The sequence below is a fragment of the Carlito syrichta genome, unplaced genomic scaffold (assembly GCF_000164805.1).
Source record: "Carlito syrichta isolate Samal-C Ts95f unplaced genomic scaffold, Tarsius_syrichta-2.0.1 Scaffold316251, whole genome shotgun sequence".
In the NCBI taxonomy this organism is placed as follows: domain Eukaryota; kingdom Metazoa; phylum Chordata; class Mammalia; order Primates; family Tarsiidae; genus Carlito; species Carlito syrichta.
In genome coordinates this window covers 196570-223542 of record NW_007260347.1, presented here as the reverse complement: position 1 = coordinate 223542, position 26973 = coordinate 196570, and the positions used below count along the sequence as shown (strand labels likewise).

General features: G+C 42.5%; 1 protein-coding gene across 1 annotated transcript in view; it reads left to right on the top strand.

Annotated features, from left to right (window-relative positions):
- The window catches only part of LOC103276575 (serine/threonine-protein phosphatase 4 regulatory subunit 1-like), a 79642-nt gene that overhangs the window by 26596 nt on the left and 26073 nt on the right, over positions 1-26973 (top strand). The window contains 4 exon segments of the mRNA XM_021706963.1: positions 4395-4527; positions 14454-14560; positions 15803-15951; positions 22688-22828. Of these exon segments, the coding sequence (XP_021562638.1) occupies positions 4395-4527; positions 14454-14560; positions 15803-15951; positions 22688-22828 (530 nt within the window).

Below are 26973 nucleotides of genomic sequence, written 5' to 3'. Positions count from 1 at the left end.
ATTTCCTCTCTAGGAAGGTAAGCACAGCGCAGTGTTTTAAGATTTGACTGTTTGGGTTCAAATTCAGTCCCTCTGTGACCTTCAGCAACTTTCTTTCAGTAACCCCTCTGAGCTTCAGTTTTCTTCGCAGAAACATGGGAAGAATTTGGTTGTTGTCAAGAGTTAAACTGCTGCCACACAGAAAGCTCTTAGCACAATGCCTGGCTTATGGGAAGTAATCAAGAAGGGTAAATTATTCAATATTTTATGGTTTTTGGATCTGTGTTTGTAGTTAGCGGTTTTATTAGTTTGTATAGTAGGATCATTATTAATATTCCTCAATAACATCAATCCTTTGGTGGAACTAATTGCTAAGTTCTTGAGTTCTCTGACTAAGCAGAGTTTCTGGAAAGTGTCTGGGTGTTTTCTGTTACTTTAAAACAGCGAGTTTGGCTGGACTCGGTGGCTCAGCCTGTAATCCCAGTACTTTGTGAGGCTTAGGCAAGTGGATTGCCTAAACCTGCAGGTTTGAGACTAGCCCTGGCAACTTGGCAAGACCTCGTCTCTACAATAAATAAAAAATTAGCCGGGCATAGTAGCGCATGCCTGTAGTTCTGGCTACTTGGAAGGCTGAGGTGGAAAGATCACTGGAGCCCAGCAGGTCGATGCTGGGGTGGCCGTGAGTGTACCACTGCAGTCTAGCTTGGGCGACAGAGTGAGACTCCAACTCAAAAAATAAATAAACAAATAAAACAGCAAGTTCTTTGCCCATGAAGTGCACAGTAGGCCTCAGAGGAGCCTTTGAAACCCCCAATCCTGTATGAAAAATTTTATGTGTGTATGCCTCTAGGTATCTTTGGGTTCCAAAACCATCTGTGGCCCCAGAAGTTTGGGAAGCACAGCTTTAAACTTAGTTAATGTTTTCAAGTCCACTCCCTGCTGCTCTGGGGTGCTCTGTAAACGGCTGTGGAATGAAGTCTATATACTCCCCCTGGTCCCTGGCAGGCATTGAGAATAGCTCATGCAAAGTGACGGCAGTCACTGGGCTTGGCTGTCACTCAGCGTGGACATGTTCATCCAAGGCAGCAATCATGCAGACAAATGACATCTACAAATGTATGATTCTTTATTAAAATTATCTGACTAGCTGTTATGCAGTGTACATTTTTTTTTTTTTTTTGAGTTGGAGTCTCACTCTGTCGCCTAGACTGGAGTGCAGTGGCCGCTCCCGGCCACCGCAGCCTCGACCTGCTGGGCTCCGGTGATTCTTCCGCCTCAGTCTTCCAAGTAGCCAGAATTACAGGCATGTGCTACCACGCCCGGCTGATTTTTTGATTTATTGTAGAGATGAGGTCTCGCTGCCCAGGTGGGTCTCGAACCTGCGGGTTCAGGCAATCCACTCACCTCAGCCTCCCAAAGGCGCGGGATTACAGGCTGAGCCACCAAGCCCGGCTGCAGTGTACATTTTTAATAACCTTTTATTATGAACCCAAAAGAATTAGTTGAGAGAAAGCAGTTAAGTGTTCATAGAAAAATAAGCACCTAGGCACAAACTTTTCACCTCTTACTTCAACTCTTTTCAGTCTCTGCCTAAATTGACCTTGGCTTTCCATCTGCCAGGTAAGACTTCTGCTTTCGCACCTATAGTGCTGCTCTGGTTTTTGGTGCATGGGCTAGTGGAGCCACATGTACAACTCTGTAGCAGGTGCCAGTTAATCTTTCTGGAACTAACTATTGAGGCACTTTTCTTGCCAGAACTAGCCTTAGGGAAGTCCTTGGCAGCCTGTTTCTTTATTTTTTTAGAAATGGGAAGGCTGTGTAGAGCAGTAGTGGAAAAGAGGCTCTGTTAGGTGTATTCTCTTTATGTGCACAAGCTCCAGCCAAGCTCTCTTTGAAACAGCAAGAATCCTCTTGGTCTTTAGATTTCAAATTCAGGCAGTTCCCCGCCTGCCTTATTTTTTGTGGGGATGCCCTCCTCTCCAGCAGGAATGGAATGAGAAGATGTCTGCTTAATAGAAAAAGGTGGTCAAAGCAGGGATTCTCAAAAGAAGATGCCTGCGTTTCTAAAACGTTTACTTTTAACCTCAACAGGCGTATTCACGTGCTGCTCTTGTGATCTGAACTCAGGCCTTGTCTTGGCACATGGACTCTCTCCTTTCCTCACAGACCACACCCACAAGGGCTTGTCTGAGTTTCTGGGTTTTGTCTGATGTGGAGTGAGAAGACTTGAACCAGGCAACAGGAATGGAAGCACTTACACTTTTACAACGTGTTTACAATATTTCCCCTTGTTTTACCCACTCTTAATTTGACAGCTGTATTTTAGTAACTCATCTTTATTGAATCTGAGAAATTCAAGCTGACGTCCAGAAATAACTTTCTTTTGGCAGTTATATGTCTTTGGTTTACACATTATTTCACCAAGTTATTTAATTAGAGTAAAAAGCACAACTGGCATAAGCAGGTTTGGGAGCACAGAGAAGTGTTTTTTAGTGAGCAGGTGACTCCTGGTGGGAGTATCTGTGCGTCAATCTGCTTCTGGTTAGGACAAACCAGGTGAATGATGGAAGGAAAGTTCCTAACCTCTATTGGTTTGCTTATCTGTAAAATGAGTATGAGAATAGTCCTTACCTGGTTGAGCTGATGTGGGAGTTGAAACATACATGCAAGGCTCTTCTCTGCCCCTGCCCTATACAAGAGCTAAGAAATGTAGCCATTATTTTTATTATCACTATCCTAACAACTGCTCTTATCACTGTCGTTCCTGGAGAGTAGCCTCTTTGCTATGAGTATTCCTGGTACCCTGGGATTAGTTAGTGTGTTTTATGGAGTGGATAGAAAGATTAAGTTAATTCCATGGTTGGTTAAGAGCTTCCACTGTCTTTTGGGAGCACATTCTTGGTGAAATGCATAGCGTAAACGTAAATTTATTCATTATGTGTTTAGTGAGCATCTCTATAGCAGGCAGTAGTTTATCTTTCTGGAACTAACTGTTGAGACATCATGCTAGGCTCTGAGAATCCAGCAGTAACTGGACACAGTCCTGCCTTCGGGAGCTTCTGTTGTTTTTTTGTTTTTTTTTAATGAGCTGGAGTCTCACTCTGTCACCCAGGCTGGAGTGCAGTGGCATGTTCCTGGCCACCGCAGCCTCGACCTGCTGGGCTCCAGCAATCCTCCCGCCTCAGCCTTCCAAGTAGCTGGAACTACTGGCACGCGCTACCACACCCAGCTAATTTTTTGATTTATTGTAGAGATGAGGTCTCGCCAAGTTGCCCAGGCGGGTCTCAAACCCCCGGGCTCAGGCAATCCACTTACCTCAGCCTCCCAAAGGCGTGGGATTACAGGCTGAGCCACCGAGCCCGGCTGCTTCTGTTGTTTATTGCAGATTAACTGTCATGTGGCAGGAGGCTGGCACAGGTGCTATCAGGAGCACCTGAGGTGTGAGGAGAGTAGGCAGGGAAGGTTTCCTGGAGAGGCCGTCCCTAACTCTAGAGGCTGTCCCTAAAGGCCAAATAGGAAAGAGGGAGTGGGAAGTGACATTTGAAGAATGCCCTGGTCATGTGAGCGCCTCAGGGACCATGTCAGGATGGGCCAGATCCTACCATGCATGAATTCGCTTGGTTCAGCATCCGATGGCTTAAGGGTGGGGCTTTGTCCCTGCCTTCAAGATAAGAATATGGAAGTGTAGACAGGTTAAATGACTGGCCATACAGCTAGAAAGTGGTAGTCCTGGGATTTCGTTCAATTCATTCCGTGCGGGTGTGGCTGGCTACGGGCTACGGAGTCCAGCTACTCCACTGTGTTGGAGGGAAGAGCTGGTTTCAAGAGGAAGGGTAAGGATGATAAATGGTACATTTTTGGTCAGGGTGAGTTGGAGGATCCTGTTAGACATCCGTGGGGAGGGGTCTGGATGTCACTGGCCATAGGCGCAGGGGGATGGGGATTGATGTCATGGAGTGGAGGAGGCTGTCTGAGTACCTAGAGTAGCAGACTTGCTGCCAGAGTCTTATTAACAGGGCCAGACTTATTTTTTTCCCTTGGACTGTTTTAAGCCTGTTCGAATAGCACTACATGGCCATTTTTCATAGAGGCAGGCCTCTTTGTTCACTTGGTTCTGAGTCCTCTGAAGAGGAGTGGTCCCAATCACTCGAGCATGAGCTGGACAGCACTGAAAGAAAGGTGCCCAGCTTTTTAGTTTTGTTTCTCTGGTCCTAATTACTTTCTTTTGGGGTTCCCCAACTGCCTGTTTAATGTTGGATGAATTCTCAAGTTTATTATTTTTAGAGACTTCAGCCAGGAAAGACTGTGAAGGAAGAAAGCTTGCCACAAGGCTCTGTCTTTGCCCAGATGTGACTTGTCACAGTTGTTACACACTTGTGAGTAGTTTTTTTTTTCTTCCCTCTCTTCCTCTTTAGATGGATTTGAAGACTATGGTCCAGATTGTGACAGCATGAGGGTCACGGCCTTCTTGGACATCCCAGGCCAAGATAACCTGCCTCCTCTCACTCGCCTGGAGAAGTATGCTTTCAGCGAGAATATCTTCAGCCGGTAAGCATAGCCCGGCCTTGGCATGTCCGTGGCCCTGTCATGTTTGGTTTCAGCTGACACTTGTGGCCACTTCTCTGTGATAGCTTCGAGGAGACTCATGGATGACGACGTGGGATGACAGGTTATCTCTAGGGTGCTGGGATTCTGTCTGAATGACACCATTTTCCATTATTTTTGTTATTGTTTTGCCGACCACCTGATAAGCCAGGAAGGAAGTGGTGATGGAATTTAATGATGTTAAAATGCTTAGGATTGCTAGCCAGGTTACCCTCACATATGTAGTACTTAGGTCAAACATGCATTGCTTGACAGGGAAGTGTTGAGAAATGTCAGTTGGAAGCATTGTAGGGTCACTTTGTTCTTTTTGAGTCAGGAGTCTCACTGTGTCACCCAGGCTGGTGTGCAGTGGTCCGATCACAGCTCACTGCAGCCTTGACCTTCTGTGCTCAGGCAGTCTACCCGCCTCAGCCTTCCAAGTAGCTGGGACTACAGCCCCATGTCACTTTTGCCCGGCTTTGATGTGTTGTAGAAACGAGCTCTCACTGTGTTGCTCTGGCTGGTCTAGAACTCCTGGACTCAAGCAATCCTCCCACCTTGGCCTCCCAAAGTGCTGACATTCGCTTTGGTTTTTGACTGCAGAGTATTTCAGGGACTTTTGTGGCAATGTGTCCTGTGATACTCTGCTGTCACTCTGCATGGTGTTGGCAAATTTCAAGTCCAGACTCACACTAGCTCAGCAGATGATCTTAATTCTTATTTCCTGGTAAGACATCTCATTCCATTTACACTCCACTCAACTGTGCCTGACTTCAAAAGCATTCTCCCTCCTGTATGTGTGTGTGTGGGGAGGAAGGGCGGGGAAGTGTCTCTCCTCTTGTTCTTTCATTCGATGGGCCCTCCATCCCTGCCTGCCTTCCTTTCCCCAGTACCTCGACTCCTTTAGGTTTGCCCTGCTTACTTCACGTGCCTTTTCCTCCCACTCACAAACACTGGCTTGTCTCGGCTAAGCTCTTTACATCTGTTAAACCATAAAGCTCACAATGATGTTACTAGATGAATCTGATTATTGTTCCACTTAATGTTACTAGGTGAGTCCATTTTTATCCCCATTCTCAAATAGGGAATAATGGTACTCTGAGTGGGGTCTTCTTTTTTATAGTTACTCTTTGTGAATGAACAGTGTCTTTTGATGAAAAGTTTTTAATTTAAATGTAATTCACAATTTTTTATGTTTTTCTTTTCTTTTTTTTTGAGTTGGAGTCTCACTTAGTCACCCAGACTGGAGTGCAGTGGCCACTTGCGGCCACCGCAGCCTCGACCTGCTGGGCTCCGGCGATCCTTCCGCCTCAGCCTTCCAAGTAGCCGGAACTACAGGCGTGTGCTACCATGCCCGGCTGATTTTTTGATTTATTGTAGAGATGAGGTCTCGCCAAGTTGCCCAGGCGGGTCTTGAACCCGCGGGCTCAGGCAATCCACTCACCTCAGCCTCCCAAAAGCGCGGGATTACAGGCTGAGCCACCGAGCCTGGCTGTAATTCACAATTTATCAACTTTTTCCTCTTGTGATTAGTACAAGGAAGAAACGATTGCCTCTCCCAGTGCCACCAGATAATCTTTATATTATTTTAAAAGTTTTATTGTTTTACCTTTTACATCTGGATCTACAGTCCACCCAGAATTCCCCTTTTTGTTTGTGTGTGATGTGAGGTGTAGGGTCAGGTTTTGTTTCCGTCCATATGGAATCCAGTTGACCTGGTGCCATTGCTTGAAGTCCTGTCTTTGACCTGTGTTCTGCACTCTACCTTTCAAGTGAGCTGTCCACATTTGGACTTCCCAGTCTACGTGCTTGGTCTACCTATATGTCACTGCACCAGGACTACATAGTCTTTGTTGCTGTAACTCGATCACAGTCTTGGTGCCACGTAGAGTAAGCCCTCCCACTGTGTTCTTTTTCAGGATGGTCTTGGCCCTTCCTGGCCCTTTGCATTTCCACATACATTTTAGCACCAGTTCATCAGTCTAGGAAAAACCTTCTGACATTTCCCTGGAATAGCATTGCATCTGTAAATCATTTTGCAAAGAATTGACATCTTGAAAATATTTAGTCTTCCGGTCTTTCCTTTTTTTTAGCTTTTCTTCAATTTCTTTGTGTGTGTGTGTGTGTGTGTGTGTGTGTGTGTATGCATGCGTGCACTCACATGTGCATGCATACACATACATATACACACACAATTATACAATTATAATGCTTTTTTTTATTGTAGAGATCTGTATCTTATTAGATTTAGTTCCAGGTATTTGATTTTTATGCCAATGTAAATTGTGTTGCTAATGTAAATTGTGTTGTTCCTTAGGCTTTCTAATTATTGCTGATATATGAAAATGGAATTAATTTTTTTCCTTAAATCTTTAAATTTGGAATTAATTTTTATATTTTTGTTTTATCTTATTGATTATGCTAAGTCCACTAATTAATTTTGCTGTCTTCCCTGTGGATTCTTTTGGGTTTTCTATATACTATAATGATGCTGCATGCATAAAAGGATCGTTTTATTTTTTCCTTTCCTATACTGTTGTATATTTTTAGTGACTATCCTTCACCAGCTTTAGAAAGTTTACATTTCTGGTTTGTATTTCTTTATATTGCTGGTTTGCTTAAGAAATTATTTTTAAATTAAAAAAAGTAATTTCACACTTACTTAAAAAGCTTCAAGAATAGTAGAAAGAATTTTTATATATCCTTCACTTAGATCATCAGTTGTTCATGTTTTGCCACATTAGCTTTATCATTCTCTTTTTCTTTATTTTTTATTTTATCGGAACCATTTGACTTCAGTGTGCATTTTTCCAAGAATAAGAACGTTCACCATTTATTCATATAATCCCAGCACAGTTATCAAATTCAGGAAAATTTAACTGATATAATGCTGTTGTCAGATATATAGATTTTGATAAAGTTTTGCCCCAGTTGTCCTAATAATGTCCTTTATATCATGGTTTTGTCTGTTTGTTTTTTTAGGTCCAGAATCCAATCCAGCATCATGTATTGCATTGAATTTTTGTGTTTCTTTAGTTCCCTTTATTCCCTAGATTTCTTAAAACATTTCATTGCCTCTCATGATACTGACATTTTTGAAGAGTATAGTCATTTATTTTGTAAAATAAACTGGGTTTACTAAGAATTTTCTAAATCATCAATGAGTTCTGATTTTATACACTTCTTTTATATAAAGTAATATTACCAGATGGTTTTTGCCTTCAAAAATCTCTCTTTTAACTAGATGTGGTTATGTGTGCCTGTAGTTCCAACTACTTGGGAGGCTGAGGCAGGAGGATCCCTTGAGTCCAGGAGTTTCAGACCAGCCTGGGCAACATAGCAAGACCTCATCTCTTTAAAAAAAACAAACAAGGGGCAACCCCTTTGGGTCCCCTTCCACCGTGGGGACTTTCCTGTCCTCTCAATAAATCCTCTTTCTCTCACACACAAAAAAATAAATAAAATAAACAAACAAACAAACAAATCCCCCAGCACTATGGGAGGATAAGGCAGGATTGCTTGTGCCCAGTAGGTTGAGACCATCCCGGGCAACAAGGCAAGCCTCTGTCTCAAAAAAAAAAAACACAGAAAGAACTCTCTTGTAAAAAATTTTCTTTGAACTTCAAAAAAATCTATTTTAATATGAAATACAACACATAAAGAAAATTGAATAAAACACATATAGTTTAAGGAATTTTTTGAGGCAAATGCCCATGTACCCATGTACTCAAGTCAAACAGTTGTACATTGCTAGCATCCTGAAGGCCCCCAATTCCTTATCACCTCTTCCTTCCTACCTAGCAATAACCACTGTCTTGATTTTCATAGCAATCACATTCTTAATTTTCTTTCTAGTTTTAGCACCTAACTATCTACCTCAAGATAATATAGCTTACTGTTTCTGAACTTGGGATATGTGAAATCATACAGGATACACTACTTTGCAGATTTTGCATATAACTTGAGTGTGTTCCTTTTGTAACAATGTTCTTGAATATATGGACATTTATCTCATATTGTTTGAGAAGTTTATTTTTTAACTATTACAAACAATTTTGCTCTGTTGTATTTGGGGACACGTAAGTATGCATTGCTGTAGGGCATATGCCCAGGAAAGAACCACCATGTGGCAGGATATGCTTATCTTTTACTTTAATAGGTAATGTTAATTTTCCAAAGTGGTTGTGTCAGTTTACACTTCCTACATTGTATCTGCCCTACATTTTATCTGACAATGGGTATTGTCAGATTTTTTTACATTTTAGCCAGTCTGGTGGTGCACATAACAATATCACTTGGCGATTTGAGTTTGCTTTTTTCCTACTGTGAGTTTGAACACATTTTCATATATTTGGTGAACAGTTTAATTTCTTTTTTGTGAAGAGCTTGTTCAAATCTTTTGTTGGAGAGGCAGGAAGAAGATGGATTGTCTGTCTTTTTCTTTCTTATTGATTTGTAGGAATTCTGTGTACATTTTAGATTTCAAACCTTGTTAGTTATATGTAATAAATATCTTCCCTCATTCTGTGGCTTGTGTTTTAACTCTCTTTATGGTTTCTTTTTGGTGACAGAAGCTATTCATTTTAATGTAGTTAAATTTATCATTTTCCTTTATACTTAGTGCATTTGAAATTTTTTCTGTTTCTTTGTATTGCTTTAAAGGCTTTAGTCTTTTTTTCCTTCACATATAGTTCTAGAATGTGCCTGAACATAACTTCTCTTTATTGTGTGAAAGATGGGTCCAGCTTCGCTTTTTGTCAGAACACCATTTATCACAAGCATGTCCTTTCTTGACTACTGTCTTTGCTGTTGTCCAATCTCTGTTTATGAACAGTCTTTGGACCCTCCTCCCTTCCACTGGTCCATTTATCTCCCCCTCAGGCAATGCCATGCTGTCTTGATTACTATAGAGTTATAGTAAGTCTTGATATTTGGTAGAGCAAGGCTTCTCACCTTGTTTTTCTTCTTTGGCATGACTTGTTATTCTTGGTCCTTTGTATTCCCATATAAATTTTAAAGCCAGCATATCAGCTTCTAACAAAACAACACAAAATAGAGCACCTATTCGGATTTTTGATTGGTTTTACATTGAATCTATACATCAATTTGGAGAGTATTGCCTTCTTTTCAATATTTAGACTTCCAATCCATAAACATGGTATATCTTTGCATTTATTTAGGGGTTTTTTAGTGTCTCAATATAATCTCATAATTTTTTCTGTAGAGTTTGGGCTTCCTTTTTTTGCTGGTGTTTTTGAAAGGAAATCTGAGACATCATATTTTATCCAGTTAAGGATCTAGAACAAATCTAAGTTCTGCAGTATCATTATTACACTCAACAAAATTAACAATAAGCTTTCCAGTCTACTGCTCTATGTCCAATTTCCCCTATCTTAAAAGTGCCTTTTTGTAGTTGGTTTGTTTGAATCACAATCCACTTAAGGCCCACATGTTTTATTAGGTATATGTCTCTCTAAGTTTCATTTTATTTACAGTTTTTCCTCCTTTTGATCTTCAACCTCTTTTTAACCTCTACTGGTTCTTGCATCTTCCCCCACTTCATTTATTTGTTGAAAGGGTCATTAGTTTTATAGAATTTTCCACATTCTGGTTTTAGTGGTCATTATTCTCATGATATAATTTGCCCTGTCTTTTCTATAATCTGAAAAATTACATTTGGACAATTGATTAGATTCTGCTTCAGGTTTAAAAAAAAAAGCAGTGATACTTTGTATGTTGTTTAGTGTACTACTTGTTACAAAATTTCAGGAAGCAATGTCTAGTTGTCCTAATTTTAGAGATGTTAACAATGAGCAGTGGGCTCACGTGTTCTATTTTTTCATTATGCAATTCTTCACTGATTTTTCTTTTAATGATTTTAATAGTCACAAATAATCATTGCTTGGATCTGTTATTTCATTGTGGGTTGGAAAATAGCAATTTTCTTTTTTTTGTCTGTGAGATCTGTAGTATGACCGCATTTCCATCCTGTTATTTGTTATTTGGTGTCTTTTCCCTTTTATCCACCTAGATAATTCTTGCCAGAGAGGTATACATGTCATTATTTATTTCAAAGGATCAAGTTTTGGTTTTGATTCTATTGTACATCTTCTAATCCAGTAATTTCTACTCTAATTTGTCTTATTTTCTTCCTTGTTTTTTTGTGGGGGAATTTAATTGCTGTTTTTTCCCCTACTTCTTGTGAAAGATACTCAGTTTTTAATTTTTTGACCTTTTGCAACATCTGCATTTTATATTGTACACTTTCCTTTAAGGACTATGTTAACTCTAACCTGAAGTTTTGATGTGTAATATATTCATTATATTTCAATACAAGTCTCTTTTTTATTTTATGCTTTTTTCTTTTTCTTTTTTTTTTTTTGAGTCCAGGTCTCACTCTATTGCCCAGGCTGAAGTGCAGGGGCACGATCATGGCTACCGCAGCCTGGACCTGCTGGGCTCAGGTGCTCTTCTTGCCACAGCCTCCTGAGTAGCTGAGACTACAGGCAGCACTCCCATGCCCAGTTAATTGAATTAATGTTCATAAGTTGATAGATAAGCTCATAAGTTGATAGATAATTAGGTTGTTTTCAACTTTTGGCTATTATTTATTTTTTATTTTTTGAGTTGGAGTCTCACTCTGTCACCCAGACTGGAGTGCAGTGGCCACTCCCAGCCACCGCAGCCTCGCCTGCTGGGCTCCGGTGATCCTTCCGCCTCAGTCTTCCAATTTGGCTATTATTAATAATAATGCTCCTGGGATCATTTATGAACAAACTTTCTTTTAATTAGGCTGTCTGGCTCCTTACTACTGAGTTATTTATACATTCTGGATACCAGCCTTTTGTCAGAGATTTTCTCCAGTTTATGGCTTGTCTTTTTCTTTTCTTTTTTTTTTTTTGAGTTGGTATCTCGCTGTAACCTAGGTTGGAGGGCAGTGCCACGCTCATGGCCATTGCAGCCTCAACTTGCTGGGTTTAGGTGATCCTTCTACCTCAGCCTTCCCAGCTGGAACCACAGGTGCGTGCCACCATGCACGGCTGATTTTTTTGATTTGTTATAGAGATGAAGTCTCACCAAGTTGCCCAGGCTGGTCTCGAACCCCTGGTCTCAGGCAATCCTCTCACCTTGGACTCCCAAATTCACTTTCTTAATGGTGTGGTTTTGGGAGCAAAATTTTTAATTTTGATGAAGTCTGATTTATCAATTTTATTTCTTAATGGTTTGTATATTTTGACTTCTCAGAAATCTTTGCCTAATCCGAGTTCACATACTTTTTTTTCTGTCCCCCCCCCCGAAAGTTCTATATTTTAGCCCTTACATTAGATCTATGGTTAATTTTGAATTAATTTTTGTGTATGGTGTGAGGTAAAAGTGTTCTTTTCTTTTTTCCCTGTATGGCCATCTATTTATTCTAGCACCACCTTTTGAAAATACTGTCCTTTCTGTGTTCACTTTTGTAAAAAGTCACTTGATAATATATGTATGTATCTGTTTCTGGACTCTGACTTTTGTCTGTGTCTCCTTGCAGTTCTGTTGGTTTTTGCTGCATGTATTTTGAAGCTCTGTTATGAGGCATATAAACCTAGATATATTATGTCTTCTTCTTTATGTCTAACCCATGAAGAAGACAGAGGGGATAAAGGGATAAGGCAGCCACTTTGTCATTTATCTCCTTACTCCTTCATCATTATAAAATGATCCCCCCTTTTTAAAATCCCTGGTGATGCTCTTTGCTCTAAAATCTATTTTATCTGATATCAATATTGCTACTCCAACTTTCTTTGACTATTGTTAACATAATGTATCTTTCCCATTCTTTTACTTTTAACTTTTTTTTCATCTTTATATTTATTTATTTTTGAGTCAATCTCATTCTGTCATCCAGGCTAGAGTACAGTGGCATGCTCATGGCTCACTGCAGCCTCCACTTCCTGGGCTCAGGTGTTCCTTCTGCCTCAGCCTCCTGAGTAGCTGGGACTACAGGGGCATGCCACCACACCTGGTTGATTTTTAAATTTTTTTGTAGAGGTGAAGTCTTGCTATATTGTCCAGGCTGGTCTCAAACTCCTGGGCTTAAGCAATCCTCCTGCCTTAGCCTTCTAGAATGTTGGGATTACAGGCATGAGCCACCACGCCTGGCCACATCTTTATGTTTAAAGTATGTTTCTTATAAACAATATGTAGTCGGGTCTTGCCTTTTTATCTATTCTGTCAGTCTTTGTCTTTTAATTGGAATGTTTATGCCATTTGTATTTAAGGTAATTATTGATGTAGTTACGTTAAGTATATCTTGCTATTTGTTTTCTATTGGTCACATCTGTTTTGTTTTCTTTTTGTTCTTTATCTGCCTTCTCTTGGTTCAGCTGAATTTTTTGTGATTTTAGTTTGTCTTTTAAAATATCTTATTAGTTATAATTCATTGTTTTACTTTTCTACTGGTTGCCTTAGCATTTATAGTATACATATTTAACTTATCACAGTCTGCTTTAAGTGTTATTTTACCACTTCTTGTATAGTGTAAGAACCTATTCATAGTATACCTTTGTTTTCCCTTTTCTTCATGCTATTTTTGTCATGCAGTTAACTTATATATATTATAAATCTGTAATAAATGGTTATTCATTTTTATTCATGTGGTTATTTCTGAAAGAGATGTAACCAGTAATATAAGGTTTTGTGTGTCTGCTCCTATAGCTGTCATTCCCAATGCTCGTTGTTTCTTTATGCAGATTCAGATTTCCATCTGGTGTCATTTTCTTTCTGCTTAAAAGATTTCCTTGATCGTTTCTTGTAGTTTAGATCTGCTGCTGATGGGTTCTTTCCATTTTTGAGTGTCTAAAAGAATCTGTTATTTATTTTTTACTCCTGGTCTTTGGGTGTCCAATGCCAACCACAGCTCACACTGGCCTCCTGAAGCTTGTGGGTCCACCCTTTCAGAAGGCCTCATCCTCTCTACTGATTGGCATCCTCTCAGGGTTAGCCATGGTGTGGATCTGGAAGCTTCTCCTTTGTAGACCTTCGGAGCTCAGACCAGGCCTACGATGAGATGTGGTCCTGGGTCCCGGAAGGGCAGCCTCCTGTTCTCCCCAGGGGCCAGAGCCTCTGTGTAGAATTCCATTAGTACACAAATTCCATGCTGTTTGCCGTCTTGTGGTGGAATGGTCCTTTGCCGAGTCCAGCCCTGCTCCTCCACCTCAGGCTGATGTCCTGCTCTCCTATGTGTTGTTCAGGCCCTGTGGCTTGGGTGGCTTGCTTTCCTTCTGGTGACTGCCACCACTAAGACTGTCCCAGACCCAGTCCCCTGTTTTTCTCGACCAGTTCTTCATGGAGTAGGATAGGGTCTCCCTGGCTCCTCCTTTTCTTACTCTCCTCAAAATAAGCATTCATGGGACCTTCTGGTTTTACAAGTTTTATGGTTAATCTGTACTAGAAGATGGGAAAGTAAACATAATAAATATAAGAAAATGTCTGAATTTTAAAAAATTCTCCAGTCTCCCATAATCTGTAGTTTCTTATTCAGTCATTGGGAAAACCAATGGCCCTTTTTCTTCAACATTTATTGGTCATTTAATTCCCTCCCACTGTCTTGAGCTTTTCCTCCAAGTCTGTCTGGTCCTGAAGAATCAGTCAGAAAACAAAAAAAGGTTTTCCCTTTTCACAAGTGGAAGCTTCGAGCTCTAAGGAGTTTTTCCTCTAGGACTTTGATCCATGTTGGAATGGCCGTCTTTGTACGTTCCTAGATAGTCTCTGTCCTCCTTCTGGACACAAGATGCTGACTCTCATTAGTGTCATGCTGTGTCCCTGCTCTTAGCACACCATGCCTGGAACTTAGCATCTTTCAGTCAGTGTTACCCAAATGACCATCTGGATCATTTTTGTCTCCACAGTCAGATTATTGCCAGAGGGCTGCTTGATATCTACCAGGACTTCAGTAACAATGAAGAAAACTTCCTAACAGTGATGCAGATTGTAGTCAGATTGTCAGAAGACCCAGGTTTGTATAACTTTATTACTTATACATTTCTAAGAAATTATATGTCACCAGTGGTAGCTAATTTTTTTAAAAACTGTGTTTTAATCTATAACTCTTGGAGTGTCTAACCATGAGTGGATTTTTGTCATGAATATTTGAATATGACTCAGATTGCTCTTATTTTTAGAAAATTGCAGTGGCGAATGGCTCTGAATGCTATTTGCCCTGGCAGTTAGGCCTTTTGTATTTCTTGAGTTTTGCCAGGCTACTGGTTGCTAAGAAATACTGAATCAAAAGAAGTCCTTTGGATTAGAACAGTCTCAGTCATTAGTTTCCCTCAAGGCTCATCTTGATTTTTCTTTCTTTCTCTACCTCTCTGTGATTGCTATTCTGGAGGGAAAGCGCACTGCCGTGCGGCAGACACAATAACGTCATCTGTCCCACACCCCTGGTGAGGGTGAGTCAGATGAATGCGCGATAGGGTTGCCAGTACCCACAACTGCTCAGTAGCCCCTCTTTCCTGCTTTCATGATAAATGGCAAGCAGCTTCAGAGAGTTTCAGAAACCTGAGGCCTTAGAATTTGATCATTTCAACTGAAAATAGGAAATCAGAACTGATATAGTTCCCATATCAGTTTGAAATATTCATATGGACATGACACAACACTTTTAAAAAGACCCAAGTGGATGTTTTAAGTCTTGAAATGGATTCTCTTTGTAAATGAGTCACCATTTACAGTGCTGCAGCAATTATATATTTGTGTTAAATTTAATGTGGTATATTGGAACTAGGGCCGCTTTTTTTGTTTAATGCTTTGCCTTAGAAATAATTGGGATGCGTGGATTGTGGGGGAGTGCATTTATGAAAGAATTATTTATAATGTATACATTCTGACTAGAATTTAAATAAGCACAACCCATAGGTCTGGCATAGGAGCCATTAGTTGTAATGGCTTTTGGACGCTGGCCCAGCACGCAGACTTCTTGCTCCCGCCTCAATTTATATATGGCTTGCTATAATAGAGTTGTCATTCTCTCTTCCTTTTATGTTTTTATATTGCCTTATAGCTTATTAACTTTTTAAGCCTGTCTGTAGCATAAATACTCTAAATGGGAAATGATTTTTAAACTGCATTTGTCTAATTTCCTTGATGAAGTATTTTAGTAAGAAAAGCTAGAAACTATCAGTATGTGCTGTATATGATGCTTGGCTTATTCTTAATATAATTCTTTTTTTTTTTTTTTTTTTTTTTACTGTGGCAGAGCCCACAGTGCGGACTGAGCTGGTAGAACAGATTCCTCCTGTTGCTGTTTTTTTTTTTTTACCAGAAAACAGATCCAATTTTCCAGTGGTGTTCTCTGAATATCTCATACCTATTGTGGTGCGAAACCTCACAGATTCGAACAACCAGGTTTGAAAAATTATAACCTTAAGATCTCTCTAGAAAATTCTCTTTAGTCTTATTTCAGCCAATATTCATAATTCAAAAAAACCACTTCTTAGAGTTAAGTGATTCAAGAACAAAAGGTTTCTGTATGCCCAGTTCCTCTAATTGTGTAGGAAGACAGACAGCACTCCTTTTTAATCATAAGATGTCTCTTTTTCTCTTTCATTTTTTATTATAGAAAATTTCAAACACACATAGCATTGGAGACAAGATTAGAATAAATGCCTCTGTGCTTCTCAGCTTCAGCCATCATTGACTTTTTTTTTGAGTTGAGGTCTTTCTGTCACCCTGGCTGGAGTACAGTGGTATTATTGCGACCCACTGCAGTCTCGACCTCCTGGACTCAGATGATCCTCCCACCTCAGCCTCCCAAGCAGCTTGGACTATAGGCATGCACCACCATGCCTGGGCAATATTTTGACTTTATGTAGAGATGAGGTCTTACTATGTTGCCCAGGCTGGTCTTGAACTCTGGGACTTGAACAGTCCTCCCCTCTTGGCCTCCCAAAGTGCTAGGATTATAGGCATGAGCCACCATGCCCATCCCATCACTAACATTTGACCCATATTTTTTCATTTATCTTACCCAGATAAACTTCAACCCAGATAACAAGCAACTCCCAGACACCATATCATTTCAACTATAAATACTATTTAGTATTGTCCTCTAAGAAATAAAGACCCTTTAAAAAATAATGCCAATATTATTTTTGCAAGTATAAAAATTATCAATAGCTACTTAATATTATTGAATATCTAGTCATTGATCAGATTTTCTCAGTTTTCTCATAAATATGTTTTTTGCAGATAGGCTCTTCAAGCTAGATACAAGCAAGGTTCACCCATTGACCTGATTTGGTTGATATGACTCTTAAATCTTTAGAGATCTATAATGCTCTTCTTCCCCTTTTTTTCTTCTTGCTATTTGTTGAAGAAACCAGGCCATTGGTTCTATAGACTTTCCTACATTTGGGAAATTAAGAAAGATTACCAATTAGGTCTTTAAAATTACTTTGTTTTGAGTATTATTATGAACTCCTAGGTTTTAACATAGTCTGTGTGTTTCAATTCATTGTAGTCATTGTCCTTTTTGATGATCAAATTGTCCCAGCTTTGACCAGTGGGAACTCAGTTGACTCAGAATCTTTTTGGTGTAATACGGGAGACCATGATAGCACACTTGTACCTGGACTTGACCAGTTCTCTAAGGAGCCTGGGTTCCCTGATAAAGTGATGAGAAGAAATCAGAATGTGGGTGCTGGGGGTGTTCATTGCTACCAGTGACAGAGTAACTTTTTACAAATAAAAGTTCCTCATTAATTTATATTGATATTTCTAACTCAAATTTAGAACTATAGGGCTTTTACTTAACATTTTGGTTTTATATTTGTATCTTTTTTCACTTACACCATACAAATCTTGCTTCTTAATGACATTAATGTGTCTGTATCTAACATAAAAATCCCAATATTATTACTAACAATATGACAGGATTACAGAATGGCCCTTGAGACTTCTTTGCATTTCCTGTTGATTTGGGGCCACATCCCGCCAGAGGTCCCCAGTCGTGCTCTTGTCCCTGGGTTTTAAAGTCACTTGCATTGATCCCTTTCTGGGGTGAAGCCACCAACTTGGTACACAGTTACGCTCATTTGCTTTTTGTTTTGAGGAATTGCTTTAGGTTTTACATTTTGATTTAAAATGCTTACTTGATTCCAAAGTCAAAACTGAAACAAAGTCCATTCAGAGAAGTCTGACTTCTGTCTCCATCCCCCACCATCGCTCCCTGCCCTGTGGGTAGCCATCTTGCTTAGGTTTTGCTTTATTCTTAACTTAAAACACACACATGTACAAGTCAACGGCTCTCAATGATGTCCTGTGTTCTGTGCCCAGTGTCCCTGCCTCAAATGCAAGGTGCCACCCTCCAGCTGCTCTGTGCCTGTTCTCTGTGGTACCCTAGCACCCTGGCACAGCAGCCCCTACAGATCAACCTGACTCCTTTCCTGTGGGGTAGGGAGTGCCCCCATGGGGACAGAGCACATTCAGGTGTTTTCTTGTCTCTTGCCACTTGCAGGTTGCTGCAGTGAATAGCCTTGCATCATTTCTCTTTGTGCCAGTGTATTTTGGGGATAAAAGTATTGAATTTTTAGTGATCTACCAGTTTTTCCCCCATGTTTTCATTATTATTATGTTCAAGAAATTCTAAAACTGCAGCTTGTATTTCTCCCTTGATCCAGGCATCTTAAAAAGAGCAAACACTCATTTTTAACTGTTAAACAGTGTGACAGGACTAAATAGTGTTTTCAAATAAGGAAAAAGTCATCCTATTTCCATTTTCCTAACAGTCACTGTTTTGATCATTTTTGCATTTTCCTCTCTGGGTGCTTACTTTTTTTCCATATAGGTCTAATCATAGTGCGATATGGTTTCTTCCATTCATTCATTTGTTCTGACAGGTTCTGAGTGCTTTTTATGAGCTGAGCACAATGCTTCTTGCCTGGGGAGAGAGGACGACTTTTCCTGCCCTCAGAAAGCTCATCTACACACTGCAGACATTTTTAATTTTGCAGAATGCTTAGATTTCTTTCAGCTTTTTTTGTACCATACATGCAGAGAGCATCTTGAAGGATAGAGTTTTGTTCTGACTTTTCTTTTTCCCTTGGATCCACTCCTGAAAATAAGATTATACTGGGTTTGGGATTTGGCATATTCTTGGTCTTTGTCATATAGCATTGCCATGTATTCTATCCCAGAAGGGTAGAGGCAGGTTGACCCCAGGATCTAGTGTGGTGCCTGACACCTGGTCTATTTGCTGAAGATTTGTATCTACCAGCAGGCCAAGCTGCATCTGCACCCCAGCATCCAACCCAGCCTCCCCCCACACTCACATCCATGTTCCCAGCCTCTGGAGTCTCCATAACCACTGCCCCCTCATACCTCCAAAGATGGCCATCTGCTCTGACCACAGCCTGTCCTGTCTCCTGCTCCTCCAACCTGGGCCCTCCTGCAGGGGTCAGACTGCATAACCCCCACTGTCTTCGTTTACTTCTGGTGCTTCCTCAGCTGTGCCCTCTCTTATGCCACCCTTTCAGGCCCGGCCCTCCCATCACCCCCCGTTTTTTGTCCTTTGGCAGTGCTTCCACCGTGCTGGCTCTTCCTGCCCAGCCCCCCGCCTCCTCTGCTGCTGGTAGCTGAGCTCGGTGGCGGGAGGCCTGTTGTGCATTGATTGGTGCCACTGCAGATTTATGGGCTCCAGTCGTGTGCAGCTACTGGCAGCCCTTTCCCACGTCCCTCATCAGTTGCCTTTCACATTACCCCTGGCAGCTCTTAGACCTTTGCCACATTCATCGGGCTGCCTCCCCTCGCCCTGCCTTGCATGAGCAAGTGACCTTGCCTTCGGAATCATACAGGCTATAGCGGCCTTCCATCTTCTTACCCTTCATGGAGAAGGAAACCACTGTCTCCTTGATGGTTCCCCAGAGCCATCCAAGTGGACAGAATCCCTTCTCTCAACTCCTACATCCAGTTAGCTGCAGACCACGTCTCCTTTTGTTTTCCTTGTAAATACATAACTCCTCAAGGGCAACCCCTCCTCTCTAGTCCCACCATTCTTCAACACAGGAATATGCTGGAGTGCTAGCTCACTGCAAGCCCTCAACTATTTCATGTACTGAGGCACAGCCTTTAACATTGCTCCACCCCAGACAGTGGGACACAGAGGTTACCGGACACATCCTTTGCTCCTCCTGGAACTCTGGACTGGCTTTCTTCCCTGGCTTCTCATAATAATGGTATTAATAACAACGGTAGCCAGCATTCACAGGCACATTGGTCTAAGCCCTAAAGGCATAGTAAGTCCTTTCATCCCCATGACAGACCTATGAGATAAGTCCTACTGTCAACTAGTCTTAGGAATAAGGAAACTGAGGCTCATAGAGTCCAAGTCACTTGCCTAAGTGCTTTGGCAATGACTTAGACCTTTGCAAAATACTGATTGGGGCACAGCATACAAATTCCGTAGCCAGAGCCCATCCCCACTGCAGTGTCCTCTCAAGCTCCTGGGTCTGCTCCCTGCTGCTTCCCCTGCTCCTTGCCTATATCTTCCCCAGTCTCTATCACTAGCTCCTGTCCTCTCCTGCCCCTCAGGGTTGGTGTTCTCCAGGGTATTGTCTTTGGTCTTTTTCTCATAGTACCAAGGTTCCTTTGTGGCCTCATCTGCTGTCATGGGCCTGCAGAGAATCTGCACTCAAGCGAACCCCAGATTGCTGTCTCTGCACAGGTCTTGGGTTCATGAGTCATTGCCTCCATGGCTGCGCCTGCTGGATGGCTCTCCTAGTGTCAACCAAGTCACTAGATCCAAAACCTCTGGTACCCAGTCCTGTACTCTTTGCCTCTGTCTTGCTTCTCCTTCTGCTTTCTCAGTTTGGTGACCTGGGCACAGATGCCTGAGTCAGCTTTGGTTTCTGCCATCATCCTGTACGGTCACTCTCAGCTCTCTTGGGCAGTGTTTCTCATGCCTGCCCCTGTCCTCGCACCCATTAAAGCCTGCAGTGTCTCTGTCCAGGAGCCTTCCCACTGTACTCTCAGCTTCTGGAGCCACTTTAGGATTCCAGATTGTCACCCTCACTGAACCAAGTGTAACCAAGTATGATCTTGTCACTCCTCTGTTGTTAAACTCTTAGTGGCTTCTCACTGTACTTGGAATGGATGCCAGAAGTCTTTTCTCAGTCTGACCTCTGCTCACCCTTCAGTCTCCTGCGCTGCCACCTGGAACTTGTCATACTTCTCCAGGGTGGTTGGCCCCAGAGTTCACCACTTTGCATGTTCAGTCATGCTGTTTTCTGAAGCTGGAAGGCCCGTTTTCTTTCCTTTCCCTGCTCAGTGGATTCATGTCCTGGAGCTGCTATAACAAAGTGCTATAACTGCATGGCTTAAAACAATACACATTTATCTTCTCACAGTTCTGGAGGCTTGAAGTCTAATGCCAAGGTATTGTTGGGGCTGGATTCCTCTGGCTGCTCTGGGAGAGAATCTTTCTTGTTACTTCAGTTTCTGGTGGTTGCCAGCTTCTTTGGCTTGTAGCCCCCTCACTTGAATCTCTGCCTCTACCTGCAGCCTCTTTCCTCTGCTATCAGGGTTTCTTCCTACTGTCTTTCTCTTATAGACACTTGTGATTGCATTTTGGGCCTACCCAGTTAATCCTGGATGATCTCAAGACCCTTAATTTAGTCACATCTGCAAAGACCCTTTTGCCAAAAAAGGTCGCATTCACAGATTTCAGAAATTTGATGTAGACAAATCTTTTGGGGCCACCATTCAACCCTCCACCCTGGCAGGCTTCCAACTACCTTTTGACATCTATCTGATACCATGTGCACCGCTTGGACCTTGCCTCCGCTTGCCTCGTATGACTTCCCATCCCTGCTGCCCTCTGCACCCTCGGTGCCTGACCTTGCATGGTGCTGTGCAGCTGGGCGGGTTGGCACTCCTTGTCTGTGACCCTCTCCTGTCCCCAGCTCCGGGCACACACTGGACACACAGGCGGAGTTTTCATGAACTTTTGCTCCTCCTGGTCAGAACTGAAGTCTGTGCTCGGGCTCATGATTGGTGGGCATCATCTCTCCTCATTGTGGGCAGCTGGCCTAGGCCTCCTCCTCCTGCCTGGGCCTCCTCCTCCTACCTAGGCCTCCTCCTCGCTGCCTTTCCTGCTCTCAGTCTTACACATCTCCAGTTACCTGAGAACAATGCTGTCAGGATGATCTTCCTGAAATGCTGCCCAATCAGAAGCGCTTGTGTCAGGCTATGCTGTTATACAGCCTGCTGTCCACTGGTCATGGTGACTCCGTGAGCACACTCTTGGCTCCCATGACTACCCTCCTGCCTTTCCAGCACTGTGATAAGTTGTGTATCTCATTCCTTGTTGTCTGCATTGGCGTCTGGTGCTCTCATCTCCCTACAGTGTCTCTTCAATCCCTCCGAATCCCTTGAGTCCCAGTGCTTGCTTACTACCCCTGTGGACTGCAGAGTGCAGGAGCTCTTAGGCCTCTTCTTCTGGAGACCGCGGAGTCTTTCTTTGCTGTGGGAGTGTCCCAGCTTGTCAGCTGCTCCTCCTTGCCCTCTCCCCCAACCGTATGTCCCTTTACATCCAGCCGTGGCATGTCAGGCAGTGGGAAGGGCCCAGCACCTTCGGATCCCTCGCCCACAGTGGGGAACAGGAGCTTAGTCCTCCCTTTGTTCCACAAGATATCATAGAATGCAAATCCCGTGCCGCATGCTGCCAGGTCCTAAGGATGCCCTGGAGGACAGAAGGCCTGTCCAACGGGGTAGTCGCCCTCTGATTCACCTTTCACAGCAGGGAGGCAGGTGGCAGTTATGGAACTATACAGAGAAAGTGCACGTCTGTTTGTCTGCCTGTATATGCCGAGATCTGGGTTACTAGCTCTAGAGGGAAAGTGCTGGGTATAGTTGTAGAGCACGGGCCCTGCTTGAACAGTGTGCAGGGAGCAGAGGGGCTTCTGGGGTGGAAGCCGAGGGATGGCAGAGGTAGCCTCTGGATGAGGAGGCAGCGGGAGCAAGGAGACCCACCGTAGTCTCCGCTTGTAGGTGATGGGGAGCAACTGGGCAGCTCTGCTCAGGGCATGAGCTTGGCCCTGGGGCACTCCTACTTGTGATTTTCACTGCCTGTCTTTTCCCCTTCTAGGTTAGAAAACCAAGCCAGGAAGTGCTCTTGGTTCTTCTGGAACAAGGTCTAATTTTCCAACTTGATATTGAAAATAAAGTGTCTCCAATTCTGCTGGAGCTCTCTGCCCCGGACAGCGATGATGACTACAAGGCTGAAGCCGTGAGCATGAGTCTGTTGGGAATGACTGCCCAGCACCTGCAGGGACTATCCTATACATCGACTTGTGTGTAACTGAAAGGTTACACACACGTTCCATTTTGGCCAGCACTGTTCCCATGAGCAAAGCAGCCAGTGTCTTGACCTCAGTCAGGGGAAGCTCCCAGCCCTGCTCTGAGTGTGTTTCAGAAGTGAGCCTCCTTGTAGCACTAGTTGCCTTAAGGTGCAAGCCCAGGGAGCCAGAGTGGTGTGAGCGTGACCAGGCTGCTGGAATGGACTCTGCTGGCCAAGATGCTGGGGTTCGTGGGCCATTCCCTGGACCTGCTTGTTTCCTGGGCCTTGTTTCTTAAAATAAGGAAACTCGTATGGTATGGGAGAAAATTTTAGGTGGTACTTGGACAATTTAGAAAAAAAATTTAATAGACATGTATGTCTATTTTATAGATGAGGAGGGGACTAAGGTAGGTGGTAAGCAAGGAAGAATCGCTTACAGGTCTGGCCAATGCAGGCATAGTCAAAACGCCTGCAGATATTTGGGAAATGCATAGTGTTTGTGCTCATGCCAGTTAAAGACGTGCAGGGAAAACATCTTCTGCTTAATAGGATGGTGTCCTTGGTCTGTAAGATTCTGCAGCCATCGTTCAGTCACTGCACAACCAAGACTTTCTTCTTATTTCTGGAGCCCTTGTTCACACCCATGGTGGATGAGCTGGTGCTGGCTTTTCTGCTTCTCAGACCAGGATGCCCATTTGTCCTCCTACCTTTTACTTTGTGGCTTCAGGGAGGCCATCATGGGCCATCTTGTGTTCTCCAGCCACCACTCCTTACTGACTCATGTACATGATGCTGTGTGGCATGGCCCTTTCTGTCTGCATCACACAAGTAAATAGCTCCAGGAGTGTTCCAGCATTTTAGTAAACACTTGTACATAAAGAACTTTTAAAATCATGAGCATTAATTAGAAGTACAACAAAAGTTATAAAAGAGAGTTGTTTTCTTGTTTGGAAAAGAACACTGTAAGAGAAAGGAATTCTTTTCTTTTTGAAAGTGCAGAAATATCATACTCCGTGGAGCTAAAAAACTATTACAGCCTCAGAACATTTGGTAGTTATTCTTCATTTGTGTAAAAGTTTTCTTCACTACGCATTAAAGGTCTGGTTTTTTAAACTAATTTAATTTTTTGTATATTCCATATGTTTATAAGATGAATCAGGTTGAAGAATAATTGATTATTAAAATTCAAAATCTCCAGGGTTCTTTTATAAATTTCAAGTTTCTCTATAAGAAATTTAATTTATTTTGCACAGTGAACCTGGGTAATACCATTTAGTTGGGGTGTCTGACAGCTGAATGGTGAACTTTGCCAACTGGCTCTTCTTTTTCATTTGGAAGTTGGTTAGGTGCGTTTCCAAGTCTGTGACTGACATCTAGATATCTTATCCCCAAAGACAGATGATACCATGAAAAATAATGTTAAGGGCTTTTTTGCATGATTTTCATTTTGTTTTGTTTTCAAACACCCCATTCTTGTCAGCAATATCCTTTTTTTTTTGGTAGAAATATTTGGAAAATATAGCAGGCCTTTCAAAAACTGTCTCCACAAATCATTTGCAGAACAAATTAGTTCACATAAATAGTGTTTTTTAATTCAAAATGAAATGCTGATATTGGCACTTGAATGCATACGCTTTCAACTGTGGCTGCAAGAATAGACATGGCTTTGACCCTTGCCCTACCTTGAGCCCCCACAGCCCAGGCTGAACACTTTTCATGGTCTCCCAAGTGTTTCTGGAGGCCTCTGCTTCTTTTCCCATGGAGCCCCAATGGGAGCAGAACGTTGGGTATCTTGTCTGGCCATGTGTGCTTTGGTGTGATTCCTGCCCCAGAGCCCAGAGGCCACAAGGGGCTTTGGAGGGGACTCAATCCTGGGACACCCGAGAGCTGGAGGGGGCATAGATAGAGCCATCTTTTTAGCTAGGAAATGTCAGTATGGGTGGAGTGTGAGTTTCATGATTCACAGAAGAGAAGGTTGCATGTGTGCTTTGTGGAGCTCCCCAGGCGGGGTTCTGATTTAGTGGGTCTGTGAGTAAACCCCCAGACATCACGGGCACCAGCATGTGTTTGTCAGGAGGTGATTCAGGGAGCTGTCAGCTGGAAGTATGATAGATGGGAAAGAAGCACTGGGCTACTCCGATGCCCCCCTGTGTTTTGGGGCCCCTTTGCAGCCATATGGTGTTAACATTGCTACAACTGCACGTACACAACACACACCTACCCAGAGCAGTGCTGCCTTGAAGAAACTGCTGCTTATTTCCGAGGAAACTGCGTGTCTACACAGACAAAATGTCCATCTGTCCATACGGCTTCTCAGTCTCATTGAAACTTGCAGTCAGCTGGTTCTGATGCTGACAGTAGTGCATCCAAGACTGGAAAAATCAAGGATAGCCAATGACATGTCCCGGGTTTCTGAAAATTCAGTGACACAGGACAACCTTTAGGTTGGGACCCAGGTACACAGATTCCTGGTTTCTTACATGTATATGCGTTTGTCTTTGTGAAGTCTTTCTAGATATCCCAAGCAGCATTATGACTCTCCCATTTATGTGGTCAGAAGGGTTGGTTCATATGTCTCCTGCCACTTTGAAATTGATCTGTGAAGTCCTGTTTGCTTCTTCTTCTTCTTTTTTTTGAGTTGGAGTCCCACTCTGTTACCCAGACTGTAGTGCAGTGGCATGTTTATGGCTATCCCAGCGTCGACCTGCTGGGCTCAGACAGGCAATCCTTCCACCTCAGCCTTCCAAGTAGCCAGAACTACAGGCGCATGCTACCACGCCTGGCTAATTTTTTGATTTATTGTAGAGATGAGGTCTTGCCAAGTTGCCCAGGCTGTTCTCAAACCTATGGACTCAGGCAATTCCCTCACCTCGGCCTCCCAAAGTGCTGGGATTACAGGCTTGAGCCACTGTACTCGGCCCTATTTGCTTCTTAAACACAGGGCTGCAGTATTTCTTGCATCATCAGCACCCAGCACAGTGCCAGGCCCAGAGTCAGTACTAAATAAATGTTGGTTGTTGGGTGAATGAATTGGTAAAAACAGCAAGAGCCGTATCTTGTAATTATATCTAGATGGGATAAACAAGCCATTGGAGACCAATTAGAATTCCTCTTGCTTGCAGGGAGGCCATTAGCATTCTGATATTATAACTAATTGTCGGGAGCCCATTTTTCTCTCTCCACACATTTTCACATTAAGGCTTCCTCGTTTTTTGTCATCATTCCTATTTTTAAGCTCATTTTTATTTGTGCATTTATTTAACAAGAATGTTGTTGTTATGTGCCATAAAGAATGGTTGGCTCCAAGCAACTGAGTGAAGATTGTCATTCCATGAATGTGGTTCCCAGGGCCACAGGAAGACCGTTTCTTGGCACTCAGTATGCTGACTTCTAATGATTCTGGATTTGTTTTTCACTGTGTAGTAATAAGGCCATGTGGTGTGGCCAGTGGTGAGGCTGGATGGAGATCCTGGGAGCGCTTTAGTGGCCTGTTACCCCGGATACGGAAGTCTCATGTCCTCGTTTATTATGGTAGTCACTTTGTCCGCTAAGTGTCATATCAGAGATATGAATCTTCTAAGTTCTGAAGACACAAGCCTGTTCCTTATTTGTGTTACAGGCTAGTTCCCCCCTCCCCCACCCCAATTAGTTTTCCTTCCTCTCTTGTCACTTGTGTGCAAATTCCAAATCGAATGATGGGTGGCTTACTAACCCACGACTATTATCTCCTGGAAAAATGCCTGTGCTGTGTATATAGTGAGGGCAAGAGGCTTCAGAGGCAGAAAGTTCTTCTCCCCCTTCTCCCCCCAACCCCTGCCTCCACCCCTCCCTTCCCTCCACCCCTCCCTTCCCTCACTCCCTTCCTTCATTATTTCTACCTTCCTCCCTTTCTTTTTCTTTCTTTTGAGGGAGTTGGTAATTTTGTTTTGGGTAACTTTTCATTTTCTTTCAATTTCAAACTTACAGAAAAGTTGCAAAAAAAGTAATATGAACTCTTGTATACCTTCTGTCCAGCTTCTTTAGTAGTTTATATTTAACTCCATATATTTTATCATATTCATTCTCTCTCTCTCTCTTTCTCTATCTTTATCTCT